The sequence below is a fragment of the Pieris rapae genome, chromosome 3 (assembly GCF_905147795.1).
Source record: "Pieris rapae chromosome 3, ilPieRapa1.1, whole genome shotgun sequence".
Lineage (NCBI taxonomy): Eukaryota > Metazoa > Arthropoda > Insecta > Lepidoptera > Pieridae > Pieris > Pieris rapae.
The window spans coordinates 4,708,441-4,726,312 of NC_059511.1; the positions used below are offsets into that span (position 1 = coordinate 4,708,441).

Consider the following 17,872-nt stretch of genomic DNA (forward strand, 5'->3'; position numbering starts at 1 on the left):
CTACATTTAAATGAATAATTCATAGAATTCGAAGTTTATTTTTAATTTAAATTAATCAAGGAATAAAGATGAATTCTATAGAATTTAGCATTTTGCCATAGATAAGATATCAGATTAAACTGTGATGCGTAAATCTTATAATCTAGTATTATCCTTTTGTGTTTATCCGAAAGTCTATTGCAATTTATCAATTTATAATGGAGTTATCATGACACGAGGATACCTCCAACGACTTTGTAATAGTTCGCGGTCATGGACGCCTTGCCATCTGAGTACAAGTAGTATTTTAACATTACGTTCTGCAGTCAAAACATTCATTACAACGAATTGATATTTGAAAAATGGATAATGGACTGGCAAACTTAAGATTTAAAATATTATCTTGTGCGGTTTTCTTTTAGTTTCAGAACATCGCCATATACAAACGGTTTCTAGTTTAATAGATACCACTTGTAAATAAGATTAAAATTTTAAAAATAGGAGCTTCTTAATAGCCACCTATTTGACGGTGCCTTTTAATCTGCACGATAATAAAAATAAAATACGTTTATTTTGGAACATAAGATCATCTAGGTATCACTTATTCCACGTCGATCAATTCGAACCTGTAGGCATCCTTACTCATCGGCAAAGAAGGCAGAGGGTATAGGCCGAGAGAAAAAGCCGGCCTGAAAATAAGTATATAGAGTACGTCAGATAATTTAATGAAATTATTATTATTATTTAATTATTATCTGAAGTAGTAGTTTGAAATCGAGCTTAGAGCGTAAATCTTATTTGCCAGTTTTTTTGCTGAATAGTAACATTTTATCATCATTTGAGATATATGAATATAGGATTTTGTCACATGAATAATTTCTAGGTTCGCGTATGCTTCCCCTTGTTTATATCAATAGTGCCGAAAGGTATTAAGATAATCTTTGATATAAAATTAATGCTGTGTCAATAGATACCACACGAGTGTGGTATATAAATGTGACGAGATGGCGTCTTATTTATTGGGTAGTTAAGACTCGTTAAAGAACACGACATAAGAAAATGACGGACGTAAGTACACCTGTTCCCTTATATTATGGTTAAAATATTTTTTTTAGCCAGGTTCAAGATATAGCTGGAACCTTAAAAAGACTTTAGCTAATTAAGTTACTTAAATTTATTGGTAAACAAAAATTTAATACTCTAAAGATATAATAAATTACCAAAGTATCTTTTTTTAGTCTTGCTTATGATAACTTTATGATTTATTTAGACAATATAATATTATATATAAGGGTTAAGTTAGGTAATACGCACAAAATCAATTAAATATTTTTTATAGAACGGACCCGTAGTCATGATTGATCCGTCGCAGTTGTTGAGACCGGAACCAACATTTAACGACAAGCCTATTCAGGCATACCGCGACTATACCATTGATGATACGGATCCTATTAAGGAGCGCGTACGCAGAACATACTACGAGATGCACACCAAAATGACCGTCGATCTTGCTAAAGGTTAAAAATACATGAATTTTTATATAAATTTGATAATTCTATAGAAATTTCGTGTAGGTTATGCCTTCACTCTTACCTAGTTAAATTTTTTTCATAGAGCATGCACCATGAAGGTGCTAAGTCAATATTGTAAAAGTATTTTTATAGATAAGTATGTCTTCATCTTATTCTCATGTCTTTTGAACTGCATATAGGAAGAATACTGACATAATTGCTACGTATTCAAAAATATTTTGTAACAGAGAAACGCGAGAAATGGTTAAAATTCAACCACTTCAAGGCCACCGTGAAAGAGGCTCTCATCCGTCTCAACGAGGTGGTGGACGAGTCTGATCCCGATCTGGACCTTCCCAACATAGTACACGCGTTCCAGACTGCCGAGAGGATAAGACAGGACCATCCTAATGATGACTGGTTCCATCTTATTGGCCTGATACATGACTTGGGGAAGGTAAACGTGCACAAGAGAGTGGTAACATAGACATCACTGGTTTTCAGAGGCGAGACCTAATGCTTGTCATAAACAGCATTAGGTCTAGAATGTTAAGTACATTGTTTTCGCCATTAAATTAAGGCTACAGAAGGGTACTTTATGTCGATTAGGTGATGGCGCTGTATGGCGAACCGCAATGGTGTGTAGTAGGAGACACTTTTGCTGTGGGTTGTAAGTGGGCAGATGCCATCGTCTACGGCCCAGAAAGCTTCAAAGATAATCCCGATACCTACAATCCTAAGTACAAGTAAGTACCGAAAAAGAGAATTAATGTAAAGTTACAAGTAGATGTTGTAAAAAACCCTAAAGTTTTTATTAGTTTATTAGCACCGTCGAAGCCAATGAAATGACTACTCGAAAGTAAATAAAACTAATTTTTCAAGTTCTATGTAAAGCTTGTAAAGATACATAGGAACATACTATACTAAAATAACATCGCCTAACCATTACAACCATGTTTGGTTTCTAATTTTTTCTGTGCACAGAAATGAATACTATTAAACAAATATAATTAATGCAATGATGTAGCTATTCGCAATATAAACCAAATTTGACTGGTTCCTTCTTATAGTGTGTCGAATTATTTTATTTCCAGTACTCCACACGGTATGTACAAACCTCACTGTGGTCTGGACAATTTGATGATATCCTGGAGTCACGATGAATATCTGTATCAATTTCTTAAACATAATAAGAGTACGCTGCCTGAAAAGGGATTGGTTATGATCAGGTATATTATTCCAAACTTGGTACATCCCCTTTATCTAAATTCGTCGTAAGATCTTTAGAGTTCTCGGTTATGGTGTGCCAAAGCAAGCTTTTCTTAACTAAAATCATACTAATGAATTAACGAAATTGCTATCAAAATTATAGGTATCTAAATGCTCTTCCGCGAATGCACATTTTTGCATAATTGTTTCGAGGTTTTGAAGCTATAAATAAACTTAGTGAGGTTAATAATTTAAGCGTTTATTAGGTACCACTCCTTTTACCCATGGCACTCCGGTGGAGAGTACCGTCACCTTACTAACGAAAAGGACGAGGAAACACTAAAATACGTCACCGAATTCAAGTAAGTTTTTACAGGAAATTTTTAGCTGTTTATGTTTTATGTACGTATTGCAGTTTAAAATCCCATAAAACTACTCAAAATCTTTTATGTACCTTTAGAAATCGAACTGTATTTTTTTAAGTACCTTATTTACGGATTACAGTTTAAAATCAAATGAAACTACTCACAATTATTGTTTATTATATATCGTTTTTATTGTTAAATTATTTTAAATAGATATCTCGAAGCGACAGTAGAAGTTAGAACTTGTCTATCTCCAAAACAAATGAATTTGCAATCGAAAATATTGTGTTAGAAAATATATTCTGAAATTAGGTACCTACTTTGGGAGAACACATGAATGCACTGAAACACTATTTCCGTGTCTAGGCATAAATTACAGAACATTAAATCAGTGGGACGCGTTCAATTGGTGCTATTTCTGTCTCATTATAATCAAGGTTATTATTAATTGTACATTGTAACTTTTTTCAAAGCTTTATTTAATTATTTGGACCTATAGATAATAAGGATCATGGGGTATGTTAGGCAAGCGTCAAACTTGAAATGTGATTAAATACTGCTTTATTTTCTTTTGGATTTGGATTCTTACATTTTGGATGTCTGATATGAAATCGTCGAAGTTAATGTCGCGACACTAGGTTCTAGTAGAATATTCGACCAAAAACACAACTCTAGCTATAATTATAATGGACTATCAAGGTCATTGTGACCAAGCTCTATGGGACTGGGGCGAGTGCTTAAGTGTGTGCGTAGTAGACACACTTAAGGCTTGAACAGTGCTCAAATCGGTCAACTAGCCCTAGTTTAAATTAAATTGTTGGAAGAACTGTCGCTCATATGCATTTGAAAAAAATATATATTGTGAGTTGAAGCCTACTGTATCGATTGATAAAATCAAAAAAGATAAAAGCAATACCAATTTCCCAAATAAAAATTTACCATCGAACCGTAGATTAGACATAAATTACAAATTCGCTCCAAAACGGTTATTGCGATTTATTTTAATCTTACACGTATTATTAGATATAGCATATATTATTATTTATTTATTTATTTATTTATTAATCCTTTATTGCCTTATACAAAAACACACATAACAAAAAAATAAAAAAAACAGTAGCAAAAGATATAAGGCAAAGGGCGGCCTTATCGCTTACAAGCGATTTCTTCCAGGCAACCCTAATGAGAAACACAACGTTAAAGAAAAACCATCAGAGGGTAGAGTACAAAAAAAATCAATTAACAAAAGCAACAAAAAAACAAAAAAACTAAAAACTTAAACTTAGAACATGCGTTACTATAACTAATTGAATATAATAAAACAAAATCAAAGAAAAAATAGCAATAATAATAAATAAAAATAATTATAGACAAAAATTTAAAAGCAAATAAAAAGGTTAACCTATAAAAATAAATATATATAAGCAGAACTAATTACGAGGTAGAAAGAAAATGATCAAAAAGAAGCTTTTTAAATACATTTAAAGATTGCGCTCGTCTAATATCGATTGGTAGGGAATTCCATAGCAGGATACTCTGCACAGTAAAGGAGGAGTGATAGAATTCAGTTTTATGCGTAGGAGTTTCAAGAATTAGGTTGTCTAAGGAACGTAAGTCAAAACTGCCGCCGGAGAGGAAAATAAAATTTTGCTTTAAGTAACTAGGGGTTTTGGGATTAAAAAGAATATTAAAGAGAAGTTGTAAAATGCGCATCTTACGCCGCAATCGAATGGGTAGCCAATTGATCTTTCTTCGGAACTCCGAAATATGGTCAAATTTACGGAGTCCAAAAATGAATCTGATGCAAACATTTTGTAAGCGCTCTAACTTATCAAGCTGCAACTCAGTTAAGTCAGGATAACATACATCAGCATAATCAAGAATAGAAAGTAAAAGAGAGTGAGCAAGAGAAATTTTAGTTGAGATAGGCAAAAAATTGCGTAACCTATTAAGTGCGTGGGAAGAAGAAAAAATCCTCCTGCTCAGTTCATTTATTTGGGGCTGCCAAGACAGGGTTTTATCCAAAGTAATGCCCAAATTCCTAACAGTGGAGCAAAACGGAACAACCGTACTATCTATAGTAATCTGGGGTAAAGTTGACCAATTTATTCTCATTATATACGATGCACTTCCGATGATAATAGACTGGCTCTTATAAGGGTTAATCTGAAGACCATACGATTTACTCCATTTCACAACTTTGTCTAAATCAAAGTTTGCCGTCAGAATAGCAGCCGGCAATTCATCAAAAGTAGACTGGTTGTAAATTTGAAGATCATCAGCATAAAGATGAGAGTTGGAAGAAAGTTGATTAGTAATAGAATTTATAAAGAGCGAAAAGAGAAGAGGAGAGAGGATACCACCCTGCAGAGAGGATACCACCCTGCAGAGAGGATACCACCCTGCCACCCTTATTATTTTGATAAAAAAAAAATTATGCGGCGTATGTTAGAGTCTTAAAGTGGGATGGAACGAATTTTCTCCGCGACCAGAGAGGCATAAGGCGTTATAACTGTTTAACTTGGTGAAACAAAAAAAAGGTGCTAAGAGTGGAATAAAACGTTTTTTTTTAATTTCAGTAAGTACGACCTCTACACCAAAAGTGAAAAGATACCAGACATCGAAGCATTGTGGCCGTACTACGAGAAACTTATTGAAAAATATATTCCTGGTGTTTGCGAATGGTAGAAATATTAGTAGTATTAACAAGTTATATATAGTTTTTAATGTTACATTAAGAAAATTTTAAAATAGAAGTACCATCAATGTAGTTTATATAAGTTATGCAGTGGTAATCGAATACAATAATTTATTACTTTTTACACCAAAAATTACTGATATATAACTTTTAATGTTAATTAAGTCCTAATTACTATGTTTGTATTAACTAGATTAATTAACATGTAATGTGTATGTCATTAGGAAGGTGTTTATTAAATAAAAAACAATTAGTTTGTTATCAAAGGATTATTATTTAATTACAGTTCCTTTAAAGAAATGAAAAAAAAATAGTTCCAATAGAGGTTCAAATAAGTATTATGCTTTACAGTATAGGTACTGTAGGTATAGAGTATATGTTTTATCTCAATTCACGTAATAATGTAATTATGTATATTGTTATTACGTTTTATTATTTGCGGTAACCCTGACCATTGAAGATAACATAATAAAGGTCACATATGTTTGTGAATTTTTTTATATAGACAAAGTGGTGTACATACAACTTAAATTGTTGTTAATAACTAAAATAATTTTAAATATGTAACAAATCTGATAAACAAGAAAGTATATCTGTACCACAATACACATTCGCATTCCTTAAGTGACAATAGAAAAGAAATGAGACAAAGATAAGATTACTTATATCATTGATCTATGTACATCTATTGTTATGTTTTCAAAAAGCAAGCTTCGTAGACGATAAAAGACGAAAGCACCAATAAACCATAATGGCTTAGGAAATTTTGCTATTCGCCATAATTATCTAAATATTATGATAACATTAAAACAGCAATGTTTGACCCAAAGATAATGTCTGACGACATTTAAAGTGCTGCTCCTTGGGAAAAACATTAGTCGTGTTTTTGACTTCAAGAAACCATGAAGGACAGACTTAAAGTAAGTATTTTTACTAAATTTTTTATTATATTTATTCTATTGTTTTTAATCATATATATTTTTATACGATTTAAAATCGTTACACAGCCTGTAACGATATTAAAAAAAAGGGTTGACAATTGTGTAAAAATCATCGTATAAAGTGTAATGTAATAATTTTTTTTTAATTAAGTGGAATTGTTGTGTATTTATTTTTCCATAAATACGGTAAAAATAATTGGTTAAATGAACAATGGATTTTTTTTTAAATGTATTTAATTTCAACAACAATAAAATTATCATGTATTCACAATGTGACACTCGATATATATTAAAGTTTCTTATATTGAAATAAAGGATTTTTTTTATTTAAGCCACCCATACACTACAATGAAAAACGATGATTTTCATCGTTGCAATAAAAACCGTCGGTGAAATCGGAAATATGTGGACGAAATCCTACGATGAAACCCGACGGTTTTTATTTCTGTCGAGTCTTGATTTTAAACGCGACGGGTTTACCGTTTGTCCACCACCTTTCATCATCATCATTATCATCACCACAACTTGGAAGAAGTTTTGGAGCCTAAAAGAAATCCTCAAAAGTAAGCTCCCACTTAAGCTAAAGAAAAAGGTGGTGGATTCCTGCCTGCTGCCTTGCCTTACACATGGGGCACAAACTTGGACTTTCAAAAACAAAACGAAAACCAAAATACGTTCGTGCCAGCGTGCAATAGAAAGGAGTATTCTCGGAAATCAATTACGCGACAAACATAAAAGTGAAAATATTCGCAGAAAAACCAAAATTATTGACGCTGACAAAAAATAAAGGGTTATTATTATTGTTATTATGATATGTAGCATGACACGTGCGCGCAGTAAATAAACACGTCGGTTATTGACGGAAAGTCCACAGATTACGATTTTTAACGACAAACGGTAAACCCGTCGCGTTTAAAATCAAGACTCGACAGAAATAAAAACCGTCGGGTTTCTTCGTAGGATTTCGTCCAAACACTTCCGATTTCACCGACGGTTTTTATCGCAACGATGAAAATCATCGTTTTTCATTGTAGTGTATGGGAGGCTTAATGTATAACTTTAAAAATAATTCGAAGGATACAAATATGAGAATCCTCAAAATATTACTACTAAAATAATTTTCTATGACAAACTGCTTATTTTTCATGTACATTGTACATATTTAGTAAACAAATTATTTTAATAACGAATTTAGTATAGTATTGCCAAACTTTATATATTGACAAAAAATCTTCTAAACTATTTATATTTACAGGAGACACTGGGTATGATAGACCCGTCACTTCTCCTGCGGCCGGAGACAGTGTACGAAGACAAACCAGTTGCAAATTTCCGTGATTATTCTATCGACGATAATGATCCAATACGGGAGCGCGTGCGCAGGACCTATTACACAATGCATACAAATATGACCGTGGACTTCGTACAATGTAAGGACAATTTTATATAGAAATTTTTGCATCTGGAACTATGTTATAACAAGAAGACCCTAAATTGTATTCTAAAGACCAGCTTTGGCTTTTATATAAGTACATGCCTTTAATTTATATTGAATCTATGGATTTCCGCACCGTTTCCAAGCGAAATTTTGCCACAACTTGCTGCTGTCCTCTAAAACCGACCATAATTTGAAGTCTTTGGGTCTCTTAAATTCGAAAACGTTAATTTCAAGCCAGGCTTAGGTAGTTCGTGCCTTGTGATCGGGTGCAGAATACTGCAGGAAAGTCCACGGTATATTTTTTGAAACTGTATGCAAGTGCATGATCCAAGACTGTATCTTCATACAATTTGGCTGAAACTTTCACTAATTTTTTCACAAAAATTTTAGTATCAAAAGTTTCGCAAAATCGAAAGTTTATAAAATAAGATACGTGTAGGTACAAACTAAAATTAATGAAAAAAATAAAAGTTTTTAAGGTCCAATTTATGGCCAGACTCGTTATATTTGTGTCATAATTTAATTGAATAAACATAATATCGAACCTCACACTGCAGCTACTTATTTTATTTTTTGATTGCTAAAAAGACAAATTACATTAAATATTTCCCACCTAAGAACGCTTTTGTTGGGCAATTCAATCGCCGTTTTTAGTTCTTTTAAATTATTATTTATGTTTCGAATTCCAAGTTTCCTTGAAACTCTGCAAATATTTCAAAACATAATTTGCCAAATCGGTCCAGCCGTTCTCGAGTTTTAGAGATAAACGAACAGCATTCATAAATATAAATAAAAAAAATAACACGAGCATTAAAAACTATGATTCTATGTGGGTTTTATCACGGCTCAGGTGCACAGTTGCATGTAGTTTATTTTATATTTTTAGTCCTATATATAGTATAGTAGCAGCAGCGTACGTCTCTCATTCCTGTAGTCGTAAGTTCGAATCCCAGCTCCCAGATGGACGTTCTGTCTATGTGCACATACACCACTCGCGGTGAAGGAAAAATCGCGAGGAAATCAGCATACATAAGACCCAAAAATCGACATCATGTGTTTGGCTATTAATAAAAAAATATCTAGAAACACTAACAGAAATATGACTTCCAGATTCTTCTATAGTAACCACTATTTTGTTTCGTCGAATAATTTAGTTTAATTACGCCATCATATTGATTAATTATATTTAAGAATTATAACATATTAATTCCAGCTAAAATGGACAAATGGTTAAAGTTTAATCACTTCAAAGCTTCAATGAAGGAAGCGCTGTACAAAATGAACGAATTGGTTGACGAATCGGATCCCGATCTAGACCTGCCCAACATTGTACACGCATTCCAAACAGCCGAGAGAATACGGGAGGACCATCCAAATGACGACTGGTTCCATCTTATTGGATTGATACATGATGTTGGCAAGGTAACGTCTAAATTACATAAATACACAAGGATGTCTACTTTACTTTAAAATGCCTACACGTTTGGTTATTTAGACAAAAATATAACCATGCGGATTTACTTAACTAATCATTTTATCGAAAACTTGCTCATGCCATCAATATTGCCAAACGCAGTGGAATTCGCTATTGACAATATAACATTATCATAAAAAGGCGATTTCGTTTGTATCACAATTCACAACCTATTTGAATTTCCTTAATTCTACTATAATTGTATCTCTATAGTATATAGGCATAAGGCGGAAACTAGAAATTATAATATTATTTGATACTGTAGTTATGAGATAATGTTATAAATAATTGTGTCATATCTTACGTAATTAAAATTCTACCCAATTACGTAAGACGAATGTTTCATGCGAAGATAATCAGATTATTCGATTCTTTAGCTACATTAATACAAACACCATATACGTGGCAATACAGAATTATTATTATAATGGAACAACTTGTTCAATGTTAAAACAAATCCAAAAAGTATTACTTATAAATGTTACGTTGTTCCAGGTTATGGCATTCTATGATGAGCCACAGTGGTGTGTTGTGGGAGACACATTCGCTGTGGGCTGCAAATGGGGCGAGAATATTGTTTACGGCGATGACAGCTTCAAGGACAACCCTGACACCTATAACCATAAATATAAGTATGTTTTACTAAATTCAAACTATTAGCTGCTACCCTGGTTATTTCGAATTAGTCTGAAAGCCAATATTACTGAATGCGTTTCAATCACACTTTTTTTAATATGTCGAAAAATATACAGAACTTGTGAACTTTGATCTGGCTGAAGGTATGCCAGGTATGCCTTAGTTTGATACCATGCAGAAGTATTTTCTTACGATTACGAATATGCAACATATTTTAATTCCACAATTTAATTAAATAAAGACTAGATAACACAAAAAATCTAATGATTAATATTTTTACAGCACACCCCACGGAATATACCAACCAAATTGTGGCATTGAGAATCTGATGATATCGTGGGGCCACGATGAGTATTTATATCGTGTGCTGGTTCACAATAAAGCGAAGTTTCCGGTCGAAGGACTGTGGATGATACGGTACTGTATGATGATTTAGTCTACGAGTAACATAGGGATGATAACGTTTGCAAGAATTACTCGTTATTTTCTCTACAACATTTAAAATATCGAGAATTTCTTTTAATGTTCCAGATATCATTCATTCTACCCATGGCATGCCGGCGGTGATTACGCACACCTCACAAAAAGGGAAGATGAGAAAATAAAGGAAGCTGTTATCAAATTCAAGTAAGTATAAACAAAACCAGTCTCTTATCCATTTAATTATAGTCAATTTAATTTGTTGCTTTGAATTTAGGGAAATTCTTTGAAGATAGATCAAGCATATTCTATAGTGAATATAAATGTCTAAAAATAAAAAAAAGTAAAGTAGAAATTTATTATATTTTCTTTTAGCCAATACGACTTATACACAAAGAGCACAGTGGTACCTGACATTGATGCATTATGGCCTTACTACGAGAGTCTTATTGATAAGTACATACCCGGAGTCTTGGAGTGGTGAAAACAGAAAGTAATAATAATAATAGAAAAAGTTGTAAATTTTGTAAATAAATAATCTTAAGCTTTATTTTTGTTATTTCATTTTATTCATGACATTAAAAAATAAGTTATATAAAAAGTGGCATACGGGAGGACACTCAGCTTTGTTAAGTGATACCGCCGGCCATAGAAACATTACAAGAGGGCTCGCAAGTGCGTTGCCGGTCTAACATGAATTGGTACGCACTATCCTTGAAAGACCCTAAATCAAGTTTGTTGGAAAAGATCTAAACGAGTAGCGGACTCCCACATAATGAGCGGACATAATGAGAGTGGAATTTATTTATTATATTTATAACTTATTTGAAGTAAAGCCCAGCTATATATTTTTATTACAATATATTTTACTTACCTGGTTTTGAAAATGAAAAAACGATATTCGATAAATCAGGAACTTTATTTAAGCTATATTTACAGAATACAAAATATCAGAAAATATATAATCTATAGCTTCAACAACCAGTCATAATGCGAACATAAATAATATCACTAAGATATTAACCGAATTCAGAGGAAATAAGGCGTATTCGAAAAAAAGATAGTTCTTAAATTTTGAAGCTGGTAAGCCTTATTACCCCGACTTCGGTTAACACTATATATCAATAGCCGCACATAACACAAAGTCTGTCTTAATCTAAATACTTTAAGACACTGATATCGCAAAATTGCAGCCAATTGTTCCTTTCTAGTTTCAAGATTAATATAATATACTATTATATTACAATGTTTTGACACAAAATGTACGTGTTCTTTATGATGACCATTTTGCCGTTGAAGTATTACGAGAGCAGTTTTACGCCAATTTATCTCCCACCCCTTTCTTGTCAGTAAAAGTAACCAAAGCTCTCAAAATAAATAGTACATAAACGTATTATTTTTTTGTAGGAATCCCCGAAAATGCATTACGTTTTCAGACTAAGGGTCTGTTTCACAATGTATAGATAAAGTACCAAATAGCTATGCAACACATAAATTATTTGAAAGATAAAAGTATGGAATAAGAAACTTCGCGTTTCATGACGAATAGCGCTATCTGAGTCGTGAAACGCAATAAACACTAGTTTTCCTACCAATAAGTAATAAATAGCTTATTTGGAACTTATCCGGACATTGTGAAACAGGCCCTAAGTGTGGGTAATATATGACGTAAATAATTACTGATGACGTAATCACCAAGTAAAAAAATAAAAACCCCCTTCCCCTAGTGCTTACGTAATACTTGAACGTATACAACAACATAAATTTAATTACTTTTAAATGGCACTCTTACTGTAAATAATCAATAGACCATAGATTCAACAATATATTCATGTTGTGTTTTTTGACCATTTTTGTGTCAAAAATTTGTATTTATAATAAAACATGTGATTGTAATATACGTAAATAATTTATTGGACATAGATCAGTTATATTTGATAAACAGACATCGAAAACAGTTTCACTAATAAATACATAGCTAATAACATCAACTTTCAATTTACATTGGTTGCCATATACTAATAAAACTTGCTAAGTGTATAAAATTAAATTTTGTAGCAAAATTTCAAAATTATTTGCATTTTTTCACAACATTCTTAATAACCATACATTTTTGTAGGATTCTCAATTTTTGCATGAGCTATCTTCTAGTTAGCAACCCTAAAGTTATCTCACTCCTATGATGTTAGCCTACCAATCTTACCTATCAATCAGTCTTTATAATGGAAAGACGGGATTCAATTCCTTGCACATACACAACACAGTAAGGCCGTCTCAAGGCATATATTAAATGGCAGTATTTACATAAGCTTACAAAAGCAATATAGATCAAGACAACGACTGACTTGTTCAGTGTATCTAGGAACTGTTAAAATTCCAAAATTTATTCATAATATTAAGGATGAAATTGATACATTCTAGTATAACTACATCACTATTAGAAGCCTACGTAACTCTTGAATTAATTTGAAAGATAAGTTCCGTTTAATACTATCTGTCAAAGTCATCTGTCACATTTGGTAGCTAGCTTTGACATTTCTCTGAGTCCGTGTACTTGACTGTTCTGTATAATACCAGACGAAGAAATAGACATATTATTAAATATAATAGGAGGTTCATATATTCATATAATTCAGGCTGACATAGACGTCATAATCTATCTTTAATTATGGATAGTTTTAGTATCATAAATTCCTTTGGACATGAAACCTCAAGTTTTATTTAAAAACCTGTAAGCTTATTCATAGACCAATAAATATATTCTTAAATAACCATAAAAATATTAATTGCTTTTGTAAGCTATGAAAGATAATCAAGCTAAATACAACCTACGGAGACCTAAAGCTGACAAACATCAATTCAACTTATTTGAAAACATTATTTAAACCTAAATGGTCCGCTTAAACATATATTGGACCACAAAATGCAAAGCGTGAAAAGATTTTCGAAGAATCTTATTTTAGACAAGAGATTATTCAGTAGAAACGAGCCTCACAAATATTCGGAGAATCGAACTTAATTCTCCAAAGATCGTTTTGTTCCAATTGTCCTATAGAACGCCATGTCACTAACTTATGCAGCCTGTAGTAATAAAAAACACAAAAACACTAGGGTAAGATGTCAGGGTACCCAAAATAAAAAAAAATCTTTTATGAAAAGAAAACACCTGACACAATAGAAGGAAATATAAATTTCTAAAGAAGGTTCGTTATATTTATTAGAACTGACACATTTAATAGCTGGTGTTAAAAATTACCGTCGGACAAATGGAATGGGGCTAGAAATGTTGACCTCTGTGTGGATATTGGGTCTATGTCTCGAAGTGCTTGTAAATACTGGTCACGTAGGCCATCACCTGTTGCCAATCGGGTCGCTCTTGCTGGATCATGTCTTGAATGTTCTAGAAAAATGTATGTCAAATAAACTGCCAGGAAGCATATCGTAAATATCAAAACGAGCGTAAAAAGTGCTTTGGTGAGCTTGAAAACCTAGGTTTATTTCATTTTCCAAAATCAAAATATTGGTTTTACTATATTCTAGTATTATAAATGACGTTGTTGCAAATTTTGGTCAATTTTGTTTCAGCTTGTAAGATCCCAAGATACTGTAGATTTAAGGTTATTTAAATAAAATATAAATTCATGATTCTCTGCATATATGTCGCAATAAAGTAGTTAAATTGAATCTCTAGACAGTTAACTAAAGATATTTAATCAAATCGCTAGCATTGTGATTTAAATAAAGCAGCGTCGATAACGCTTAACTATATTCTGTCTAACAGAAAGCCAGCGTCTTTATTAATAATATAAAACAAGATGGCGGTCACGACAACAGCTGATTATACTTTTGTATGAGAAGATTGTATGTAGAGATTATTATGTTGAGAATTTGTAACTTACCAGTGTAGTAGGTATTCCAACAGACTCAGCAGCGGCGAAGGCCATAGAGAAATTGGTTCGTTTGTCATTTGGAGTGAGAGAAGAATATGGGATACGACCTTCGCCCAAATACGAATGTAGAAGAGCGCAAAGGGCCAAACCGTCATTCCAGGACGAGCTGAAATTTTTAAAATGGATTGACTATGAAGAATCACGATTATATGTTTGTTTTTTCCTAACTCTGACATCCAGCATAAAAATGATTTAAATTGTTTAATACGCTATATTTTATTCAAAGAACTTGCCAAAACAACATTGGCTACCTTTCGGGTTTTTTCGGAAGTTTTATTAACAAAAATGTCCATGACGTCAGGATATTTTTGAAGAAAACATCAAGTCAATCAATCCGAGTTTTTATATGTTAATAACAAAATAAAAATCATTAATTTAGTGTAAAATTTTGAGTTATGGTGTAAGTAACTCGACTAATTTAGACATATATAGCTAACCTGAAGTTGGTTATATCAATGTTGTTGTATCCCATGGTCTTCTGCTGACACCATTTGAGAAGAGCGTTGCGTTTCGATCCTCCGTTCTTTACTTGCAATGCGTTTAGGGGATCTTTTCTTTCACCTTAAAACAATTTTATGTTAACTAGAGGAAATCTTAAGAACATGTATGTATGTATGTATGTATGCATGTATGTAGGGACTCCGTTTCCGCACTTAGACTCTCAATAGGTCCGTTTCATGTGAACATTATTAATTATAAAATTTCCGAATGTGAAATAAAATGTTTATGTAATACGGCCAAATAAATGCTTTTCTTTATTATTTCTCTGTTTTAATAAAAAAGATACAAACATAGGTCTATCACATAAAAGGCTGAATTAGTATTGTCTACATAACTTTTACACATTTAAAGAAAAACACTTTTTAACGGATTAAAGTTATGTATTATTGTAAACTTATAATTATTTAAACATAATTTTAAGTTTACAATAATACATTACTTCAATCCGTTAAAAAGTGTTTTTCTTTCCATTGAAATTCCTTTAATTTTGGTAGGCTTATCTTAAAGTGCGATGTTTCCTAAGTACTGGATTTCAATGAGATGACTGAAATGACGACGGGGAACCCTCTTTTATCCAAAGAAACCTTTTTAGAAGTCCATCTAAACTATGATGACTTTATGATACTCACAGATATCTCCATAGCTGTTCCGCCTGACAAAGGACTCGATAGCTTTCTGCTGCAGTGAAGCCAGAGCTCGCTGCTCGTCGGGAATGTTTGCGATGCTCGCCACACCGCCCGACTCTGGCCCCAGTTAGACACGTCAGCAAGCGTACCATAGCCGCGATGTGACAATTATTTAAAGAGATCAGAATTTAACTATCATTTTTTAAATTACTATAGACTGTCTCTATAAGTGTAAAAAATTCAAACTACATATAGAAACAAATAGCAATATATTAATTAGGATAGAACCGATTTTGCTCTTAGAATTGTTTATTACTAAAATCATACCCGTTGAATGAAAACAAAACTTTGTAATCTAACTTCTAATTTTAAATTCAGCATAAAACCTATCTACTTATTGAAACTGTCACATCCCGGCTATAGAAATACACAAGTGCAAGATGAATACAAAACTTCCATCACCGTGATTGAAACATTTCATATGAAAGAGTTAGAATGTACATGTAGGAACTAATTACTACCAAGCCGTCTCCTGATTTATTAGTGTGATGTACAATATATCGGCCAGTTCGTCGACAATTGACGAATTAATATTTTTAATCGTCTCGAAGGCTTTGTGTTATTATTTAGCCCTAAGGTTGACCAAAAAATCGTAGAGGAAGTCGTTCATGCGTACCTGTGTGTATATATATAGTTTGAAGGGATATGCTTTTTTGCGTAACCCTGTATATCATATTTATAGCGTATATATAATATTCATTATAACCATATACATAACACCATAATGATAATCAGGATATAGCCATAAAACTGTGAGAGAGTAAATAAAATGTAAATGTGGTGTAATTAAAACGTATTTTTTTTTATTTATTTCAAACAACTAATTAAACTTACACAAAAATAAATTAAAAACAAAATACTACCAAACTCAACAATAAATATAACGAATTAAGTATTAAGGAAATAACACTACTATACACGAGAAAGGCAAGATCATTTACAAATTGGCATTTTTAAAAAACTAGTAAGACAAGAAAAGTTAGAATGGTCTATAAAGACCAAATGCTTCATATACCTCAACAGAAACCATTATTGTTAATTGAAAAGATTTAATTTAACTGACAAAATAAAATGTTAATAGGGAAAATTTAATTATTTTTTTGACGCAGTTATATTGCTAAACCATGGCTATACAGTATACTGTATAGTATATATTTTACGATAGCAAAAAATGTTATTCAGTTAGTAAACGAATAAGTGCAGACAAACAGATAGATATAGTTAGTAAATGCGAAGGTTTAAGAGCCATTCTCATGCCGACATGCTGTAAAAGAAAATATAAAGCAAATACTTACATGCTATATTTTTAGAATTTTAGTTATATTATTAGTAGAGTGCCGTAAGGCATAAAAATGGTCAAACCTCGGAACCCAGGGCCAGTCAATGAATCTGTATATCAAGTATGAGACTGCATTATTAAAACCTCAAATAAAAAAGTTAAAAAAAAAAAAATTACCGATCTCGATTTTCAACAATTTTTAACAACAATTTACTGAAAAATGAGAGGCGGAAGGGGGAAAAAGTGTTTATAGCGAAAAATTTAATTTTATTTGTAATAAATTATATGTGCAGAGTAACTTCAATGTTAATTTATTTGATTATCGTAAAAAATAAGTTACAAAAAAAATTATTATTTACTATACACATTGTTACATCATTGTACATTATTGTCGTCGTCGTCGATCTCGTTGATATAGATTGTAGGTGAAGGATTAGTGCAGCTGTCACCATTGCATTCTAAGCAAGCTGCAGTGCAGTTCAATCCTCTTTTCCTGCACCCACAAGATGCTCCACATTCTGTTTTGCATGAGCAAAAAATAATTTTTAATAAAGATTCTGGAGCTGGTCGTTGCGTCATTGTTTGCGGTGTCAATATTCCGCATTCATATTTCCAGCCCCATTCTTCTGGTAATATTTCTCTTCCAAGCCATGTTTGAACTTGCAAAAATACTCTTTTAAAGTGTTCAAATGCGCTATCTGCAGTGGGTGGTAATGACGGCAGTTTAACGCAGGTATTTTTAGCAGTTGCTTTCAAAAAAGAGTTATATCTTAATGCATTAAGAT

General features: G+C 32.3%; 3 protein-coding genes across 12 annotated transcripts in view; 2 read left to right on the forward strand and 1 right to left on the reverse strand.

The window, feature by feature from the left end:
• The first annotated feature begins 937 nt into the window (after nt 1–937).
• Nucleotides 938–5,886, forward strand: LOC110997105 (inositol oxygenase). The gene is made up of 7 exons (XM_022265093.2): nt 938–1,047; nt 1,319–1,496; nt 1,739–1,947; nt 2,100–2,236; nt 2,585–2,719; nt 2,966–3,061; nt 5,644–5,886. Exons 1-7 carry the CDS (start codon nt 1,039–1,041, stop codon nt 5,750–5,752), a joined length of 873 nt encoding a protein of 290 aa, XP_022120785.1. The 5' UTR covers nt 938–1,038; the 3' UTR covers nt 5,753–5,886.
• Nucleotides 5,887–6,584: 698 nt separating this feature from the next.
• Nucleotides 6,585–11,221, forward strand: LOC110997104 (inositol oxygenase). The gene is made up of 7 exons (XM_022265091.2): nt 6,585–6,682; nt 7,959–8,133; nt 9,355–9,563; nt 10,111–10,247; nt 10,534–10,668; nt 10,783–10,878; nt 11,047–11,221. The coding sequence occupies exons 1-7, from the start codon at nt 6,665–6,667 to the stop codon at nt 11,153–11,155; spliced, it is 879 nt and encodes a 292-aa protein (XP_022120783.2). The 5' UTR covers nt 6,585–6,664; the 3' UTR covers nt 11,156–11,221.
• Nucleotides 11,222–12,577: 1,356 nt separating this feature from the next.
• The window catches only part of LOC110997058 (cytospin-A), a 39,698-nt gene continuing 34,403 nt past the window's right edge, over nt 12,578–17,872 (reverse strand). For 8 of the 10 annotated variants that reach the window (XM_022265015.2, XM_022265014.2, XM_045634639.1 and 5 more), the window contains 4 exons: nt 15,752–15,865; nt 15,059–15,182; nt 14,571–14,727; nt 12,578–14,071 (listed from right to left, as the gene is read on the reverse strand). In XM_022265015.2, the coding sequence (XP_022120707.2) occupies nt 13,982–14,071; nt 14,571–14,727; nt 15,059–15,182; nt 15,752–15,865 (485 nt within the window). In that variant the 3' untranslated portion in view covers nt 12,578–13,981. The other 2 variants (XR_006751304.1, XM_045634637.1) reach the window with 2 other exon arrangements.

Bases quoted from the DNA above. Each gene is read 5' to 3' on its own strand.
- LOC110997105 (XM_022265093.2), top strand. The intron at 2,237-2,584 runs GTAAGTACCGAA...TTTTATTTCCAG, and splicing joins ACCTACAATCCTAAGTACAA to TACTCCACACGGTATGTACA. The intron at 3,062-5,643 runs GTAAGTTTTTAC...TTTTAATTTCAG, and splicing joins AAATACGTCACCGAATTCAA to TAAGTACGACCTCTACACCA.
- LOC110997104 (XM_022265091.2), top strand. The intron at 10,248-10,533 runs GTATGTTTTACT...ATATTTTTACAG, and splicing joins ACCTATAACCATAAATATAA to CACACCCCACGGAATATACC. The intron at 10,879-11,046 runs GTAAGTATAAAC...ATTTTCTTTTAG, and splicing joins GAAGCTGTTATCAAATTCAA to CCAATACGACTTATACACAA.